Source organism: Alligator mississippiensis, chromosome 13 (genome assembly GCF_030867095.1).
Source record: "Alligator mississippiensis isolate rAllMis1 chromosome 13, rAllMis1, whole genome shotgun sequence".
NCBI classification, from domain to species: domain Eukaryota; kingdom Metazoa; phylum Chordata; order Crocodylia; family Alligatoridae; genus Alligator; species Alligator mississippiensis.
In genome coordinates this window covers 15759012-15773539 of record NC_081836.1, presented here as the reverse complement: position 1 = coordinate 15773539, position 14528 = coordinate 15759012, and the positions used below count along the sequence as shown (strand labels likewise).

At 48.2% G+C, this 14528-nt stretch overlaps 1 protein-coding gene across 4 annotated transcripts in view; it reads left to right on the top strand.

Moving 5' to 3' along the window:
• Positions 1-14528, top strand: part of MEGF6 (multiple EGF like domains 6) — a 317639-nt gene that overhangs the window by 282428 nt on the left and 20683 nt on the right. For all 4 annotated transcript variants that reach the window (XM_019493982.2, XM_059716481.1, XM_014605793.3 and 1 more), the window contains 8 exons: positions 3209-3334; positions 6763-6894; positions 7530-7658; positions 8116-8247; positions 8668-8796; positions 10197-10325; positions 11916-12044; positions 14264-14392. In XM_019493982.2, the coding sequence (XP_019349527.2) occupies positions 3209-3334; positions 6763-6894; positions 7530-7658; positions 8116-8247; positions 8668-8796; positions 10197-10325; positions 11916-12044; positions 14264-14392 (1035 nt within the window). The remainder of the gene's footprint in view (positions 1-3208; positions 3335-6762; positions 6895-7529; positions 7659-8115; positions 8248-8667; positions 8797-10196; positions 10326-11915; positions 12045-14263; positions 14393-14528) is intronic.

The following is a 14528-nucleotide window of genomic DNA, read 5'->3' as shown; positions in this document are numbered from 1 at the left end:
ACCAGCTCCACACATGGCCCATCCACTCCACGAGCAGCCTGCCCATCTCAGTTGTATTTGTCTCAGCTGACCAGAAGTCCTTCTCTGGGCTTTCTCCTGTTTGCTAACTCTAATGCAACTGGCCTTAGCTCAGTTGTGTCCAGCAGAATACAGCTCTATCCCATTGGTTTCCCCTCATGCTGTAACAGTGTCCTTGGCTCCTTACAGATATTCAGTGTCTGAGTTCTTACTGTAATCACCAGTTGGTTTTTGCTTTGGGCTTAGTTCTCTCCCCCAGACACTCCATCCACCCCTAGTTCGGCAAAGACAAATCCTGGTATAATTAAATTAATAGCACCAATTACCTTAATAGCACAGCAGAAGTAACACATTAACTCAGTCAGAGAGAGCACAAGTTATAGATTTACAGCAAAATGAACCAGTGAAACAAGTCAAAGGGTTGTACTTTGACATCAATCCTGCTTCTCAGAGACAGCAAATAACAGTAGGGCATCCCTGGTAGGCAGCACTGGCACTGCAAGCAGTGCTCTGTGCTCTACAGCTCTGCCCATTGGCAGCAACAAGCTGAGTGGCTTAATTGTGTTTAAGTCATTCTGAGCTGCAACAGAAAAAAAGAAAAGAAAAAGAAAAGGAAGGTAAACTCAGAACTCCTGCAGCCCAGACATATTTTCACCTAGGATGTTAACCAAGTCAAACTGAACTTTTTTGAGGTTCGCAGTTCTGTCTTCTGGTTTTCTTCTCTCCTAACGTTTTTTTGTTTGTTTTTTTCATGTGCTTCCTGGTTCTGTTTAGAAGAATTGGCTTTGTTAAAAAAAAGTGAGAAACATTCACGTGGGGTTAATAACATCAAACTGGAGGCAGTGGGTACTAGAAATCTTGATCCCATTCTTGTAAGGTTTCCAGTCCAAATAAAAGAAAACTGGAATGAAGCCTGGCTCTGAGCACACCTGAGACATTGGGATGGTCTCATCCAAGCTTTGCAGCTGACACTCATCTGCAGGAAAAATCTGACCTTTGGATTGCACATCTGGATTGAGCTGCTGAGCCATGCGAGACTTGCCCAACACTGACTGACTGTCAGTGCAATGGTTGTGTCCCCCATCCTAATTGAGGATACTTCCGATGGAAAGACCAAATGCCAGTGCCACTGAATTCTCAGGAATCCTTCTCTCCTCTTTGTTTTATAGGCTGCCCTTTGATTGAAGGATTTGTATAATCTGCCTGCAACCTTTTTACCCTTGTGTAATGCCAAGGCCCTTTTCTGGGTGTTGCTAACTTACATGCTTTGACTTCACACCTTACGTAAATTTATGTTAACTTTTGTGCATGCTTTTGCCAAGACACATCCTAGAAGAGCTTTGTGAGTCTGTTGGGGATGGATACAGGGAACCTCAGCCACATTTATGCTTCCCCACCAGGTTCCTAACATCCAATAACCTTGGATGCAGAAGTCCTTCCAGAGGTCAGGTCTTCCACGTGGCAGAGGATTGTGCTGTCTCCAGAGTCACTGAGCTTTCTCAAGGGACTGGCAGTCTCAACTGAGTGGGTTTTTCCAAAGAATAGAAAAGGAACTGAAGCCCATGGGGAAGAGTCACAGGAAATAACACAAATATTTCTATAGAAATAGCGGGCTCTTGATTCTTGTTTGTCTGGAAACCATTAGAGGGTGAAGACCAACATCTGCCTCCAATTAACAGAGAGGAGGAACACCAGAAAACTCTGTCATGTTGCTTTAAATCTGTGAGAGGAGGAGCAAATCTCTTCCTCCATCCTTTGAGATCATCCATGTGTCTATAACGCTGACTCTAAAGAAATCCTGGGGCCAATGAGCAAAAGCACTAGAAGCCTGGAGCTCTCAGCAGAGACTCAAGTAGGATATGAAGAGTCTTCGTTTTGAAGGCACTCAGACTGCGTGGGACTTGGCTTTAAAAAAAAAGGCAGAGCCAAGCCTTTGCATGTCCTCCTCCTCACACAGCAAGTGGAGGAAATGAAAACTGCTTATTCCTCTGATGCTCAATACCTCTTGTCATTGCTTTGAGTTCAGCTGTCCCTTGTGGACAGGGCCACCTCTTCACTACTACAGGAAGACAAACAGGGAAAGAGGCACATGGACATCCTTTTCCCAATCCTTTACTGATGTCTGGAGCAATTAATAGGTTGGGATCTCTCTTCTTTTCTTTCAAAGAAAGGGTACTGATGCGAGATGTTACAATGTAACAGTTTCTGCCTGATTCTTTAGCCATGCCACTCCAACTTTAGCCCGGTTTAATTCAGAGCCATAGCTCAAGCTATATAGCTCATTTGTATCACTACAGCTGCTGACAGATGTGGAGGAGGGGAAAAAAACAATGCTTTACCAGAAAAGGAAGAGTACTAGTTTGACCTGGCTCCCCAGCATCCATGTGGATTGAGTGCTTCAGCAGGGATTGGCACTTTTATCTAAGAGCTGACTCAATCAACTATTAGATAAAAGCCCCAAAAAGCCCTGCTGAAGCGCTCAATCTATCCAGATGTTGGGTGAACCAGGTCAAACTAATACAATGCCTCTTCTGGCATTTTCTGCAGAGCTGCTGCCCAGCCAATCAGTCCCTAGGCTGTGCTGGTGCATGGGATTGTTCCATCCTAAGTGCAGGACTTTGTACTTCTCCTTATTGAACCTCATGAGATTTCCTTTGGTCCAATCCTCCAATTTATCTAGGTCTCTCTTATCTGAACCCTACAATCCAGTTTGGCATTAGACCCCATTTACTCAGCAGTCTTACCTGAAGAGATAGGTGTGGGCCAGGCAAGCAACAAAAGCTGTTTTCAAACAAGAAACAGGTGTGGTTCTGGGAAATGTCTGTGCTGCCTCCATAGCACAGGCCCCTGCTTGAGGGGTGGGAACTGGGGTGTGTAGTTGAGTAGTTGCACCCATGCCCACTGATGCCTGCTTTCTCTGATACCTTCAACAGCACTGGTGGAGTCCGTCTTGTTCCATTGCCCAGTGCTCTTCAGCAGCCTGCTATCCAGGCACCACAGCTCTGGACTTGGGGCACTGCTTCCCCTCTGAACTTGTGGGGCACAGCTACACTTTGGCCCACAGCATTAAGGTGTAGACGTGTGATGCCTTGGCAATGGCATGGATCTGAGCTGCCAATGGCCAAGATCCTTCCTATTGAGGAATGCATCAGGGTGACATGGGGTGTCTGCTCTGTTATTTTAAATGCAGGATGCCCTGAAGGGAAGTTTGGTGTTAACTGTTTGCAGTCCTGCTCCTGTGGGGGTTCTCCTTGTGATCAAGCCACTGGGAAGTGCCGCTGCCTGCCTGGCAAGACAGGACATGACTGTGGCAGAGGTAAGAAAACTACGGGAAAGAGAGAAATTCAAGACAGGCTTGCATTTCTGATTTGCGGGAGGCTTTTATTTTTGTTACATTCTAATGCTAATCTCTTCCAACAGCTTCTTTTCCATGGAAGTCATACTCACACTCTGCATCTTTATTTCAGGGTACAAGATACAGGCAGCTCAAACCAGCCACCCCAGATCCCTCACTGAAACTGAATAAAGTGTAAAACATTTCTTAAGGGGCTGAGAAATGATTTGAGTTTCTAGCTGTCGCACTGTAGGCTTTTAGTGACACAGTAAAGGAGTTTTTTCTATTTCAGGCATGTATTTTTTATTGCTCTCACCATCTAACCCTTTAAGTGCTGAAAAACCAAAGACCCCCCAGTGAAAAGAAAGCTAAAGGTTTACATTTTTGTGGGATATTACAGCAGCTGGGAGAGATTAGTCATACTTAAATCTCTTACTGCTCAGTCAAGCTCTTGGATGTAAGGAGCATGCAGGAATGTAGAACACTTTATATATGTTTTGAATGTGGCTACCTTCAGCCATCAGAGGGACTTGGGATCCATTGGGCAAAGACATTTGTCCCAGCATGAGCGCTTCTCAGCTTTTTGGAAGGGATTGCACATTCCAGAAATTCTGAGCAAAGTTTTTTGTCTAGCAGTGCACATGCGTGAATGGAGATCATTTGCCAAAAACGTTCCTTACGAAGGAGCAGTTCAGAGCTTACCAGCATGAGTTAAGAGCCAGAGCCATGAGAGCATATTGGAGTGAAATCAGAATAGCACTCAGGTATCTATCATTTGCTCCTGAGAAGAATCCACTATGGTCCGGATGTCATCAGGCAGGTTGCACCACTCCCATTCTCCACTGGAGTCCCTTACATCTCCAGTTGGTTCCTGTGGCCCCATGCGTGACCCTTGTCTTGCTAGCTCCCCACACTGCCCTCCTCAGGACTGACTCCTCAACTTAAATAGTTGGAGAACGATTTTTAAGCAAGCAAGTTTTTGAACCCGAAAGCTTACTTAAAAATTGTTCTCCAACTATTTAAGTTGGTCTAATAAAAGATATCAGATTCACCCAAAGAACCTTGTCTGCCTATGTCCTTAGAGCAACACGGCTACAACCTACACCCCTATATCTTTCCCAAAGCCTTCTCAAGGCTCCTTTCCCAGACTTTCTCTGTAGTGCTCAGAAGCTTTATGGACCAGCTTTGCCCAAGCTTACCAGGGCCTCTGGCTTTACCTCCCAGACCTGGCAGGCTTCTTTCCAGGACCAGTCTGGTAGGCTTTTCTCTACTCGGACACATCCCTGCCTTCTGCTGTGAGCTGTCCAACACTAGTTCTTCCCTCCTTGCTTGCTTGAGCCTACCTGAGTTGCCATCTCTATCCTGCCTCTCAGAAAGCTCTGGAGGTGAGTAGAACCGAAAGGGTATGGCCTCCTGCCCTTAAAAGGACATGCAGCCCTCAGATCTCTTACCCTTCCTGGAGGCTTAGGAGTGCAAGTTTTGTATAAAGTGTGCAAGAAAGTGAATGTATTTCAGTGCACAAGAAAAGGAAGTGTTTAGCTGCCCAATTGTACAGTGATGCACTTTTACAGTCCCTGTTGGCCTCCGAGAATGGATAGTAGTCAGCATCCTCCAGAAAGTGCTCACAGAAAGGCCCTGACAAGGTCAAGAAGCACAGACCCTGCTTATGGTTTGTCCATTGAGTGTTTGATGCTGTGCTTCAGTTGCCTGGTGGTTACAGGCCCAGCTGCTGCATCATTAGTGTTCACTACCAGAGATGCAGCACGGTAGAGTGACATCTCCAAAATGCTGGAGCAGATCCTGTTCTACGTTAGTGGATGTGGCTGAAATCAGTCACTGTGCATTCTCTGGCAAATCCCCCTGCATTCCCTCTGCTCTTTCTGAAGAGGCACTGTGTGAGATTCGTGGCTTGGTGGAGCTGTGAGAGTAAGATCTGCATGTGCTGTAAAATGTTCTGTTCCTGTATAGTATGAGAAGCAGTTCAAGGAAACTTGGGTCAAGAAAACAGGCTGGAAGTGCCCAATGCATGTACTGAACAAAGTAAACTCAGGAAGTCAGCTCAGGAATTGATTAGTGTTTCGTACGGTGCTGTGTGGGAGGTCATGTCACCGAGCATTTTGGAGACAATGCATGTCTCTCTAATCCCAGTGTGGAATGGTTTGGCCTCCCTGATGCTACAGGAACAGAGAGAATGTTTTTGGCCGAGATGGGAGCAGCATTCCAGACAGATAGGACCAGCCCAGAATAATGGTATTTGTAGAGACTCCACTGTCATAAATGTAGCTGACCCCAGCAGCTCTGATGGGTGCACTCACTTCCCAGCTCCACATGCTGGAAAGGAGGCAACTCCAGATCATAAGAGCACAAGCTTCACTTAAGTCATAATAACACAATCAAAGAGACTCCCCAGGCCCTTTAAATAGTGCCATGGCAGGGTACACAGGGTGTGCAAGTACCCTGGGGCTGGAATATCTGGAAGAACACACTCAAATCAAACAGGCATATTTTCCAGCACATGTTTTGTTGCAGTCACATTGTTCAAAGCCCTGGAAGGAGTGGATCAGGAGGGAGAAGAGGCCTTCTCAGGTTAGCTCTGTGAGTTTAACACTGCCATTCGCTTGTTATACATTTCCCTTCCTCCCTTAGCCTAAGATGTTGCTGAGCTCTGGGTGCAGAAGCAGAAAGCCTCGTATGCAGCCTCATCTTCTCAGGTGCTGGTGCTTTGTCATTACTTGCCTGTGGATTCAAGTTTCCTGAGAATTCTGGGATCCAAAGGAAAAGCTTGGAAGTGAAAAACAACAAAGCACTATGAAGTGGCCAGTATCACTGAAAGCAAATGAGTTTGAAGGGCCTCCCCAGGCACCTGGGAGAGAGGAAAGGGGGGAAAAGCCCTCATGTTTTGAAACTTCCCTTTGTAGAGCTGCTGTATCACCTGCTTGCATCCTTGGAAGTTTTCAGGACCTGTCTAGACAAAGCTTTGGCTGGGATGATCTAGTTGGGGATGGTTCTGCTTTGAGCAGGGGGTTAAACTAGATGGCTTCCCGAAGTCCCTTCCAGTCCTAATTTTCTATGATTCTGTGATTTGCAGCTATCATTTCTGAGTACTGGCATGATGAGCAGCTATAGCAGCCGGAAGAACAAGTGGCAAAACAGGCTGAACAAGGGCCCTGAGCAACTTTCTTGTGACAAAGGGTGCCCACCCTAGTTGCTTTTAGTGACCCACCCCTCCTGGGACCCTCAGCAGTTCTCTGGAAGTGGCCTGTGCAGAGAAATGCAACAGCTCTGTGAATCCCCAGCGTGCTTCAGCTCTGGGGCTGCCAAGCTTCCACCCATCACTTGGACCTTGTGCCCTATAAGTTGTACACAAATCCTGGCTTGACCTCCTTTTTGCTTCTTTACGTGTGTTTCAGTCTGCCCTGATGGCCATTGGGGAGTTGGCTGCCAGGAGATCTGCCCTGAGTGTGAAAACAGCGCCAGCTGTGACCCTGCCACTGGAGCCTGCTTGTGCCCACCTGGATATAGGGGCAGCCGCTGTCAAGACAGTAAGTGCTGTCAGTCCATCCGTGTTCTTAGCATGTCCTGGTGAATGAGCTGCCCCGGAGTGGACTAGGAATTGTATGACCTAGGCCGGGAGGAGCCAATACAGTGATCTGTTGCTACTGCACTTTGTACTGAACATGCCAGGGATGCAAAGCATGCCTGAATAGCCTCATATCTCCTTCCCTGGTCTCGTCCAGTCCTACACATCTTTGATTCTACAAGATACCAGAGGTGTCTTAATCACACCTGGAAACTAAGGCACAAAGGGGTCGTGCATTTGGCCCAGCATCACACAGTGAGTCAGTTTCTGGGCCCCATTGATCGGCTCAGAGAGCTGCTTTGCAATGTGGTTACCACCTTGAGCAAAAAGCTTAAATGCCCACGGGTGAGCAGCTTAATCTTTTTTATTGTCCAGCCTATTAGACCTGCTGATGCCAGAGAGAATGCTGACCTTATGCCCTGTTGGCCCAGGAGGGAGCCCCTAGGCTTGGGCAGGCAGGGTTTGGGAAGTAGACAGTTGCAGCAAATGCCAGTGCGTGTGTTCCAGAACCCCCTTGGAAATAAGTGTGTGTAACACGTAAGCCCCACACTGTTGCTATAGCAGCAGCTTGCATGTATTGTATTTCCGCCCTTGCAGTGTGTCCGGCTGGCTGGTTTGGACAGGGCTGCCAGATGAGATGCAGCTGTGGGAACGACGGTCACTGCCACCCCACGACAGGGAAATGCAGCTGTGCCCCAGGCTGGACTGGGTATAATTGTAGAAGAGGTACCGTACCCTCTATGTCTTGTGGCCTGTTGCAAAGACAGCTGCAAACTGCTTTATGCATCGAGCTGTCTGCAGCTAATCACCCTTCACCTTCATTTGTCTTGTCTGTGCTGTGCCTCTGCCAGGGAATGTCCCTTTGAGCCTCTCACCTCTTGTACCTGTAAGCCTGTACCTGCTTATCCACATCCCCTTCATCCCCCTTTCTGAGTAGGGTGCAGTTTGTGTTCTGGACCCTGTCAAAATGCTGTTGCGCAGTGTCTTCTTAATGCACCACCTATGCTCTTTAGATCTTCCCACAGTCTGAGGACTCTGTCCAGGGATCTTCACTGATGGGACTGCAGACATGAGAGAGAAGACCCCCCTTCCCCACCTTATCCCCAGACCCCACAGTCCTTGTCCATGAGGGAAGTGAAGTGAAGGGTACTGCCATGAGGATGTGTCCTTTCCTCTGTTTCAGCCTGTGATGCTGGCCACTGGGGCCTGGACTGTGCCAACACTTGCAACTGCAGCAACAGTGATGGGAGCTGCAATGTGGTGACAGGGCAGTGTATCTGTGAAGCTGGCTACATGGGCCCCCACTGTGACCAGAGTGAGTGTTGTCCCTAGGCCATTCGAGTAATTGCCAGAGAGACAGGAGCTTTAAGCCATTGTATTATTGTTATCTGGTAGGAGGAGGAGGAGACAGTAGAGACTGGGTACTGAAGGCCTTTGCTTCTCTACTGCACTGAAAGTGGAGAGAGTAGCAAGCCAAGCTGACGGCACTTTGTTCTTTTTCTGTGCCCAGCCTTCTCCCTAATCCTTGTGGATGGTGCCAGTGGTAGTGGATGGTGTGGGGATGCAAATACCTGTTCCCCAAGGGGCGAGCCAGAGACCACCAGTTGGTTTCAAACAAGCAGCTCTCACAGTAGGCAACTTCCATGTACAGTCACTTTGCCAAGGCTGGAGCCAACAGTCTAATAGCTGTGATGGGAAGGGCACTGGCCAACTCTGGTTGTTTTATATTTCCTAGAGTGTCCTGAAGGATGGTTTGGGCTGAACTGTCGACACCGCTGCCAGTGCGACAATGGAGCCATGTGTGACCATGTCAGCGGGGCATGTACATGCAGCCCTGGCTGGAGAGGCACCTTTTGTGAGCACGGTAAGAACCTTTGGTTTGCTTGAGAAACACTCAAATAAACACATTCAGTCCTGAGCTGAGTGAGACACGAGGAGGAGTTTTCAGTTCAGCGTAAGATTTTACTGCCAGCCTCTAAGTTTGAGTTTGACAGCAGGTATTGCATCAGACCCTCCTGAGTGAAAACCATGTGAGCATGCCCTGCTATCCTTACAGCAGGGATGCCAAGTGCCAGCTGCTGCCTTGGCTGTAGATTTATGGCAGACACCATAGGAGAAGGAAATGAGTGCCTTTTTGTGCTCTGAGCCTGCCAACAGTCACACAGTCCTGGGAGGCAAAAGATGAGCCTGTTTCTCAGCCAGAGGTAAGAAGCCACTAAAGCCCTAGACTTGGCTGTGTTCCCATGCCAACTGGAGCCCTTCGTGTCTGGCAGAAAGGCGGAAGGAGGGTATGTGAAGTTTTTAGGAAATGCAAAATGTATCCTACCAGTGAACCCTGAAGTCAGGGTTTGCTGTACAGGTGGGTCAAACCGTAGAGCTGAATGCATGAGAACAAGCATTCCCCCAGCTCTGCAAATGAGGATAATAACATTGTAGACCCTCATGTTTACATGATGGCTTCCTGCCAAGGACTTCCAGGGTCCCCAGAAGCAAGAGGCCTCACCCCTTCACAGGTTGCTATCTGCTGTATATCAGTGAGAGAACTGAGGCACAGAGCGGGTGAATGGCTCCTCCCAGCTGACAAATGGGTAAATCCCCCCTGTGCAAAGAGGCAGCACAGGTCTTGGTCCCATGATAAACCCAAAGGGGTTACTAGGTCTCGCATTGCCCACAGGCAGAGGCAGTCAGAGCAAGGGTGGCCAACCCACAGCATAAGTGCCACAAGTGGCTTGGGCAGCCTCAGCATGTGGCATGCAGCAGATTGGGGAGGGGGCAGGCAGCACAACAGTAGACAGGCAAGAAGCAGAAAACAGAGCAGGAAATCGAGCAGGGAGCACAGGGAAGGAAGCAGAAAGCCAAACAGTAGATTGGGCAGGGGAAGGGGAGTGAAGTGGCACTTGGGGAGGGTGCAGCAAAGCTAATTTGTGGCATGCCTGCCCAGGAAGGTTGGCCTCCACTGAGTTAGAGGAAGGAGCAGAGCCCAGGCTCCTGGTCCCATGCTCAGACCAGTCAGAAGTGCTTCATTCTCCAGGATACACATGGGTTAGCTGGCATGGGTTCCTATTAATATAAGGAAACTGATCTTGCTTCCTAGAGCAGTTCATGCATAACATATGACTCCCAAAAATGCTACAAATCCCAGAAATCAGGACTGCACTAGCAGACTGAGCTGTTCTGTGCTGTGGCCCTTGCCCTGGGACCTGCCCACCCCTGTTGTACAGACTGACATTCATGCAAACTTTCAGGGTATTTCTTTTTCTGCAGCCTGCCCCGATGGGTTTTATGGACTTGAGTGTCGGGAAACCTGCCCGTGTCTGAATGGAGCCCACTGTGATCACGTGACAGGGCGCTGCACTTGTCCAGCAGGCTGGCTTGGCCTGAGTTGTAACCAGAGTAAGTCCAAGGTTATGTACATCAGCTCTTACAATTTAACTGTTATGTCTACACACTTCTCTAGCAAATAAAACGGGGTATAACATGGCTGTGGTTTTGGTCACACTTGTGTCACTACAGAAGCATGAAGACACACGTTCCTAAAAGCAGCTTACGTTGGTGTCATATAGCTGTTACGTGTCTGTACCCCAGGCTAGGGGCTTAGCCCAGCTTTCCTCACTTCCCAGTTATTCAGGCTTGAGACTGACAACACACTGAGGCAGCAGGTAGGGTTATAGACTCTGTGTGTGTGTGTGTGACAGAGAAACCCATATGAGATTGAAACTGCTGGGGAAATTTACACTGGCTAATGGTAATTGCTCCACCTGGATTTTGCCCAGGAAGGAGTTGTCACTGCACGAGCATGTTTCAAATCTTTTCATGAAGCACCAGCAGCTTGTTAACCACTTACTCGAGGAGAACAAACACCAGGGAGCAAAAAATACAGGGCTGTTTGTCTGTGACACACAAAGTGTTGCTGTTGCCTTCCCATCAGTAAGTGCTGTCACTCGTGCCAAAGTAATCAAGAGCTTGACATAAATCTTGCAGTAATGAAATCTTTTATTCTCAATGCGCTGCCTAAGCAACAGTGGGAAGAGGGGGTCTCGGGGGTAGCTTGGGAGCAGATATCGGCCACCGAGCTCTCCCTCTGGATCACTTGCTTACATTTGCAGTGTCTGCTTGACGTTTTCATCAGACTTTTCCTATTTTGATCACTTGTCTCCATTCTTATTTTTATGCTTTCTGATGTAACGCCAAGAACAGCTGTGCCAGCTGGGGAGCGGGAGCCCTGTCACCCTGAGACTTCCTATGTCCCAAGCCCAGGGAATCCTTGGAAGTGCAGAATTAGCTTTTCTCATTTTTGACATATGTTTTTACATTTGCCTTTTACTGCCAGGCTCCAGCCAGCACTGGAGATGTAAGTGTCAAGATGGTCAGCCTTTCTGCTGCATCCAGCATGACTGCCAACAGGAAAAAGCACAAACCTCAACAGAGAATATGTTGTTGCAAGACCATTAACCAAGTCTTGGAGCCCAAAGTCCTTTAGCAGCACTTTGGCCCTGGAGTGGAATTGTGTTTATCTGAAGCAGGCTCTCAGTCGCAGAGTGTCTTTTGGCAAATGATGTCTGCTTAACTCCAAACATTTTGAATGGCTCTATTTAGGAGCCCAGAATTGCACATAGCAATGGGGTTTGGGGATATCAGTGAAAACAGCTTCCTGATAGATTAGATAACTTGAAAAAATATGAGGGGAAAATAAAATCTGTAGATATAAGCTACAGCCACATGATAAAACAAGGTTGTTATTTTCCCATAATACCATATAAAGTAGTTATCTCACTCTCTGTCCCTCCATCACTCACACATGAATCCACAGACTTGAATGGGCTCTCTCACTGGCCACTAGCCAGCCCTCTTCGTAACATCTTTGTTGGTGTGCTTGCTGGTACTTCTCCATACCAATTGCATTTCTGAATCCCAAGAAAAACTCCGGATTGTATAACTAATGCCTGTGGCCCAATTGCTATGCTTGTGTCTACTTCCCTGCAGCCTGTCAGGATAACAGATACGGGGAGAACTGCAGTCAGTTATGCAGCTGTTTCAACAATGCTTCCTGCGACCCCATGAGTGGGCAGTGTCTCTGTGCAGCTGGATGGACAGGAGCCACCTGCCAGCAAGGTAAGAGCAGCATACATTTGCTCTTTAATCCAGGATGCCCCTTGTTCTTGTCCTGAGGATCAAAGACTTGCCTTTGAGGAAGCAAACTCCCAAGCCCCTCTGGAATTCATAGCGTGGGGATATCCAAGCTCCAGATCAGCCAACCACTCTGCTTGGGGTTGTAGTTTGGATCACCTTGGCAGCTGGAGGTACCAAGTGCTTAGTGAAATCACATCGGCTTGTGCAGCATGTGTCAGTCCATCCAGCTCAGTCCATCCAGCCATTAGCACTGGCTAATGGTTTTATAGCAGAACTCTATCAGACTTAGTGCTGTAGCCCACTAAGCACTCGGGCCCTATGCCAACAGAGCATGCCAGGCCAAGACAGTAGGTCTGTGAGGCCTGTGCCTTAAGTGCTTTTTTCTGGATCAGGGCCTTGCTGGGTGAAGCACTACATGGACTTTAGGTAGTGCATGTAATCTGTTTACCAGAATGCTAGGCTGGCCACAGAGAAGCTGCTTTTCCACCTGAGTGGTGATGTACAGCCTGTGACTCTTGGATAGCAAAGTTTGTCTAGTGGCATTGTCCTGGTTTGCAAGAGCTAGATATTCTTCAGGCTGAGACTGAGGGCATCCGCTGCCCATTTAGCAGTATTTGTGAGCACAACATTCATACTACTTTTGTTTTACATTCAATATTGCCAAGCTCTCCAGGGCACCCAAGTCATGTGTATGCCTTCCATCCAATTGAGTGACTTACGCCCCTCATTCCCACCTATTACGCTAGCCTCCTTGTTTGAGTGATGGACCTCCAAGAACGAGGGAGCCTCTTCCTTGACAGTTCTCATCTCTGTTAGTTTCTTCATGGCCCCTGACCGGATCTGTTAGTGCTGGTGCTAAGCCCAGCTTGGGCCTTCCCAGCTCATCTCCTTTGCACCAGAGCATAAAGTAACAAGCTGTGGACCTCACTGCAGGGTGTGGAAGGAGATGACAAACATCTCTGCTAGCAGCCCTGCCATGGCAGGAGAGTGCAGGCCAAAGGTAGCTCAGTGTCAGTGCTCTTTTCTTCCAAGTGTACTGTTATGAAAGACTCCCTCCTTAGCCTGGCCTTTGGAAAAGCCAAGCTCATAGCAGCCTCTGCTGAGTTTCATTTAGCTGGTGAGTGAATTAAAAAGCATGTTATTTAGTGACTGAGCCAAAACCACCTTCCTGGCTCCAGTCAGTTATAAATCTCCTATATTCCAACATGCTTTCAGTGCCATGTCTTTCTGAGACTCCCCAAGCTCCCTGGATGGCATGCCAGGGTTTATGTACATCCCCACCTTCACTATTCCGGGTCCCTGGTGCCATTTTGCTGAGTCCTGTCCTCATTAATCAGAGAAGAGGTTCTCTAAAAGAAACTTGAGGGCAGAATGGAAAGGGCAGGGTAGTCAGACTGGACTTCCAGTCAGGGTTGCATAAGAGATCCTATCTCACAGTCAAAGGGCTCCACATGGGAAAGCAATTTGAGCTTTGCTTCTGCAAAGACAGCTGGGACTACTACACCCTGTCCTTCATCCCTCAGATGTCTACTCTACCCTCTCCCCACCCTGTTCTGGATTACTCAAGAAGGCTCCATGTCATAGACCTGGCCAGGAAAGAACAATGATGCAAGAGTGAGCTCTCTGGCAAACACTCAGGCCACTGTCACATCCCCAGTCTATACATCCAGGCCTACTGAGCTTGGGAGATGCCCCTTTGTGTCCCGTGGCCTATCCAAGGTAGATGGGCCATGGGTATGTCTATAATTGATGGAGCTGATCCCATCCTGGACTCCCTACTAGGTAAAAGGAGGCGTCAGGAAGAGCTCAGGAAATCAGGGCACAAGGTGGGTAAATGAGGAGCCCTGGTAAAGCTCTCAGAGGAGGGGGAGAGCACGGGACAAATCCAGCATACATAATACCTTTCATTTCTGTGGCCTGTGCACTGCTGTGGTGTTTGCTTCCCTTCCCAGAGCAGTGCCTTTGGCATGAGGCACTTTGTCTGAAAGGCTTATATGATAAAGTCTACTGGTGAGGCGGCACAGTCTGGAATCTAGGACTTACTGGGTCATTTTCTTGCCACTAGCTACAGTGATTTAATTTTGCATATGGCTTCTGCCTCCCAACCCCCACATGCTGTCTGCAGGTTTGACCGTTTACACTGAAACACCAGTAGCGACATCTGTTTCCTGACTTTGAGTTATGTCCTGATCTCTCCCCAGCATGCCCACAGGGTTTCTATGGAGTCAGCTGCCACCAACGTTGTCTCTGTCAGAATGGTGGGACCTGTGACCCGGTCTCTGGGCGCTGTACATGCCCTGAAGGATGGACTGGACTGGCATGTGAGCTGGGTGAGTGAGTCCCAGAGCAGAGGAGCCTGAAGTGACTCTGAACCTGCGGAGAATTGTTGCAAGCTTGTCCCATTCCCAGTAGCATTTCCTTCATTTCACTTTAGTCAAGTTCATGCCCTGAAACTGCAAGTTAAGT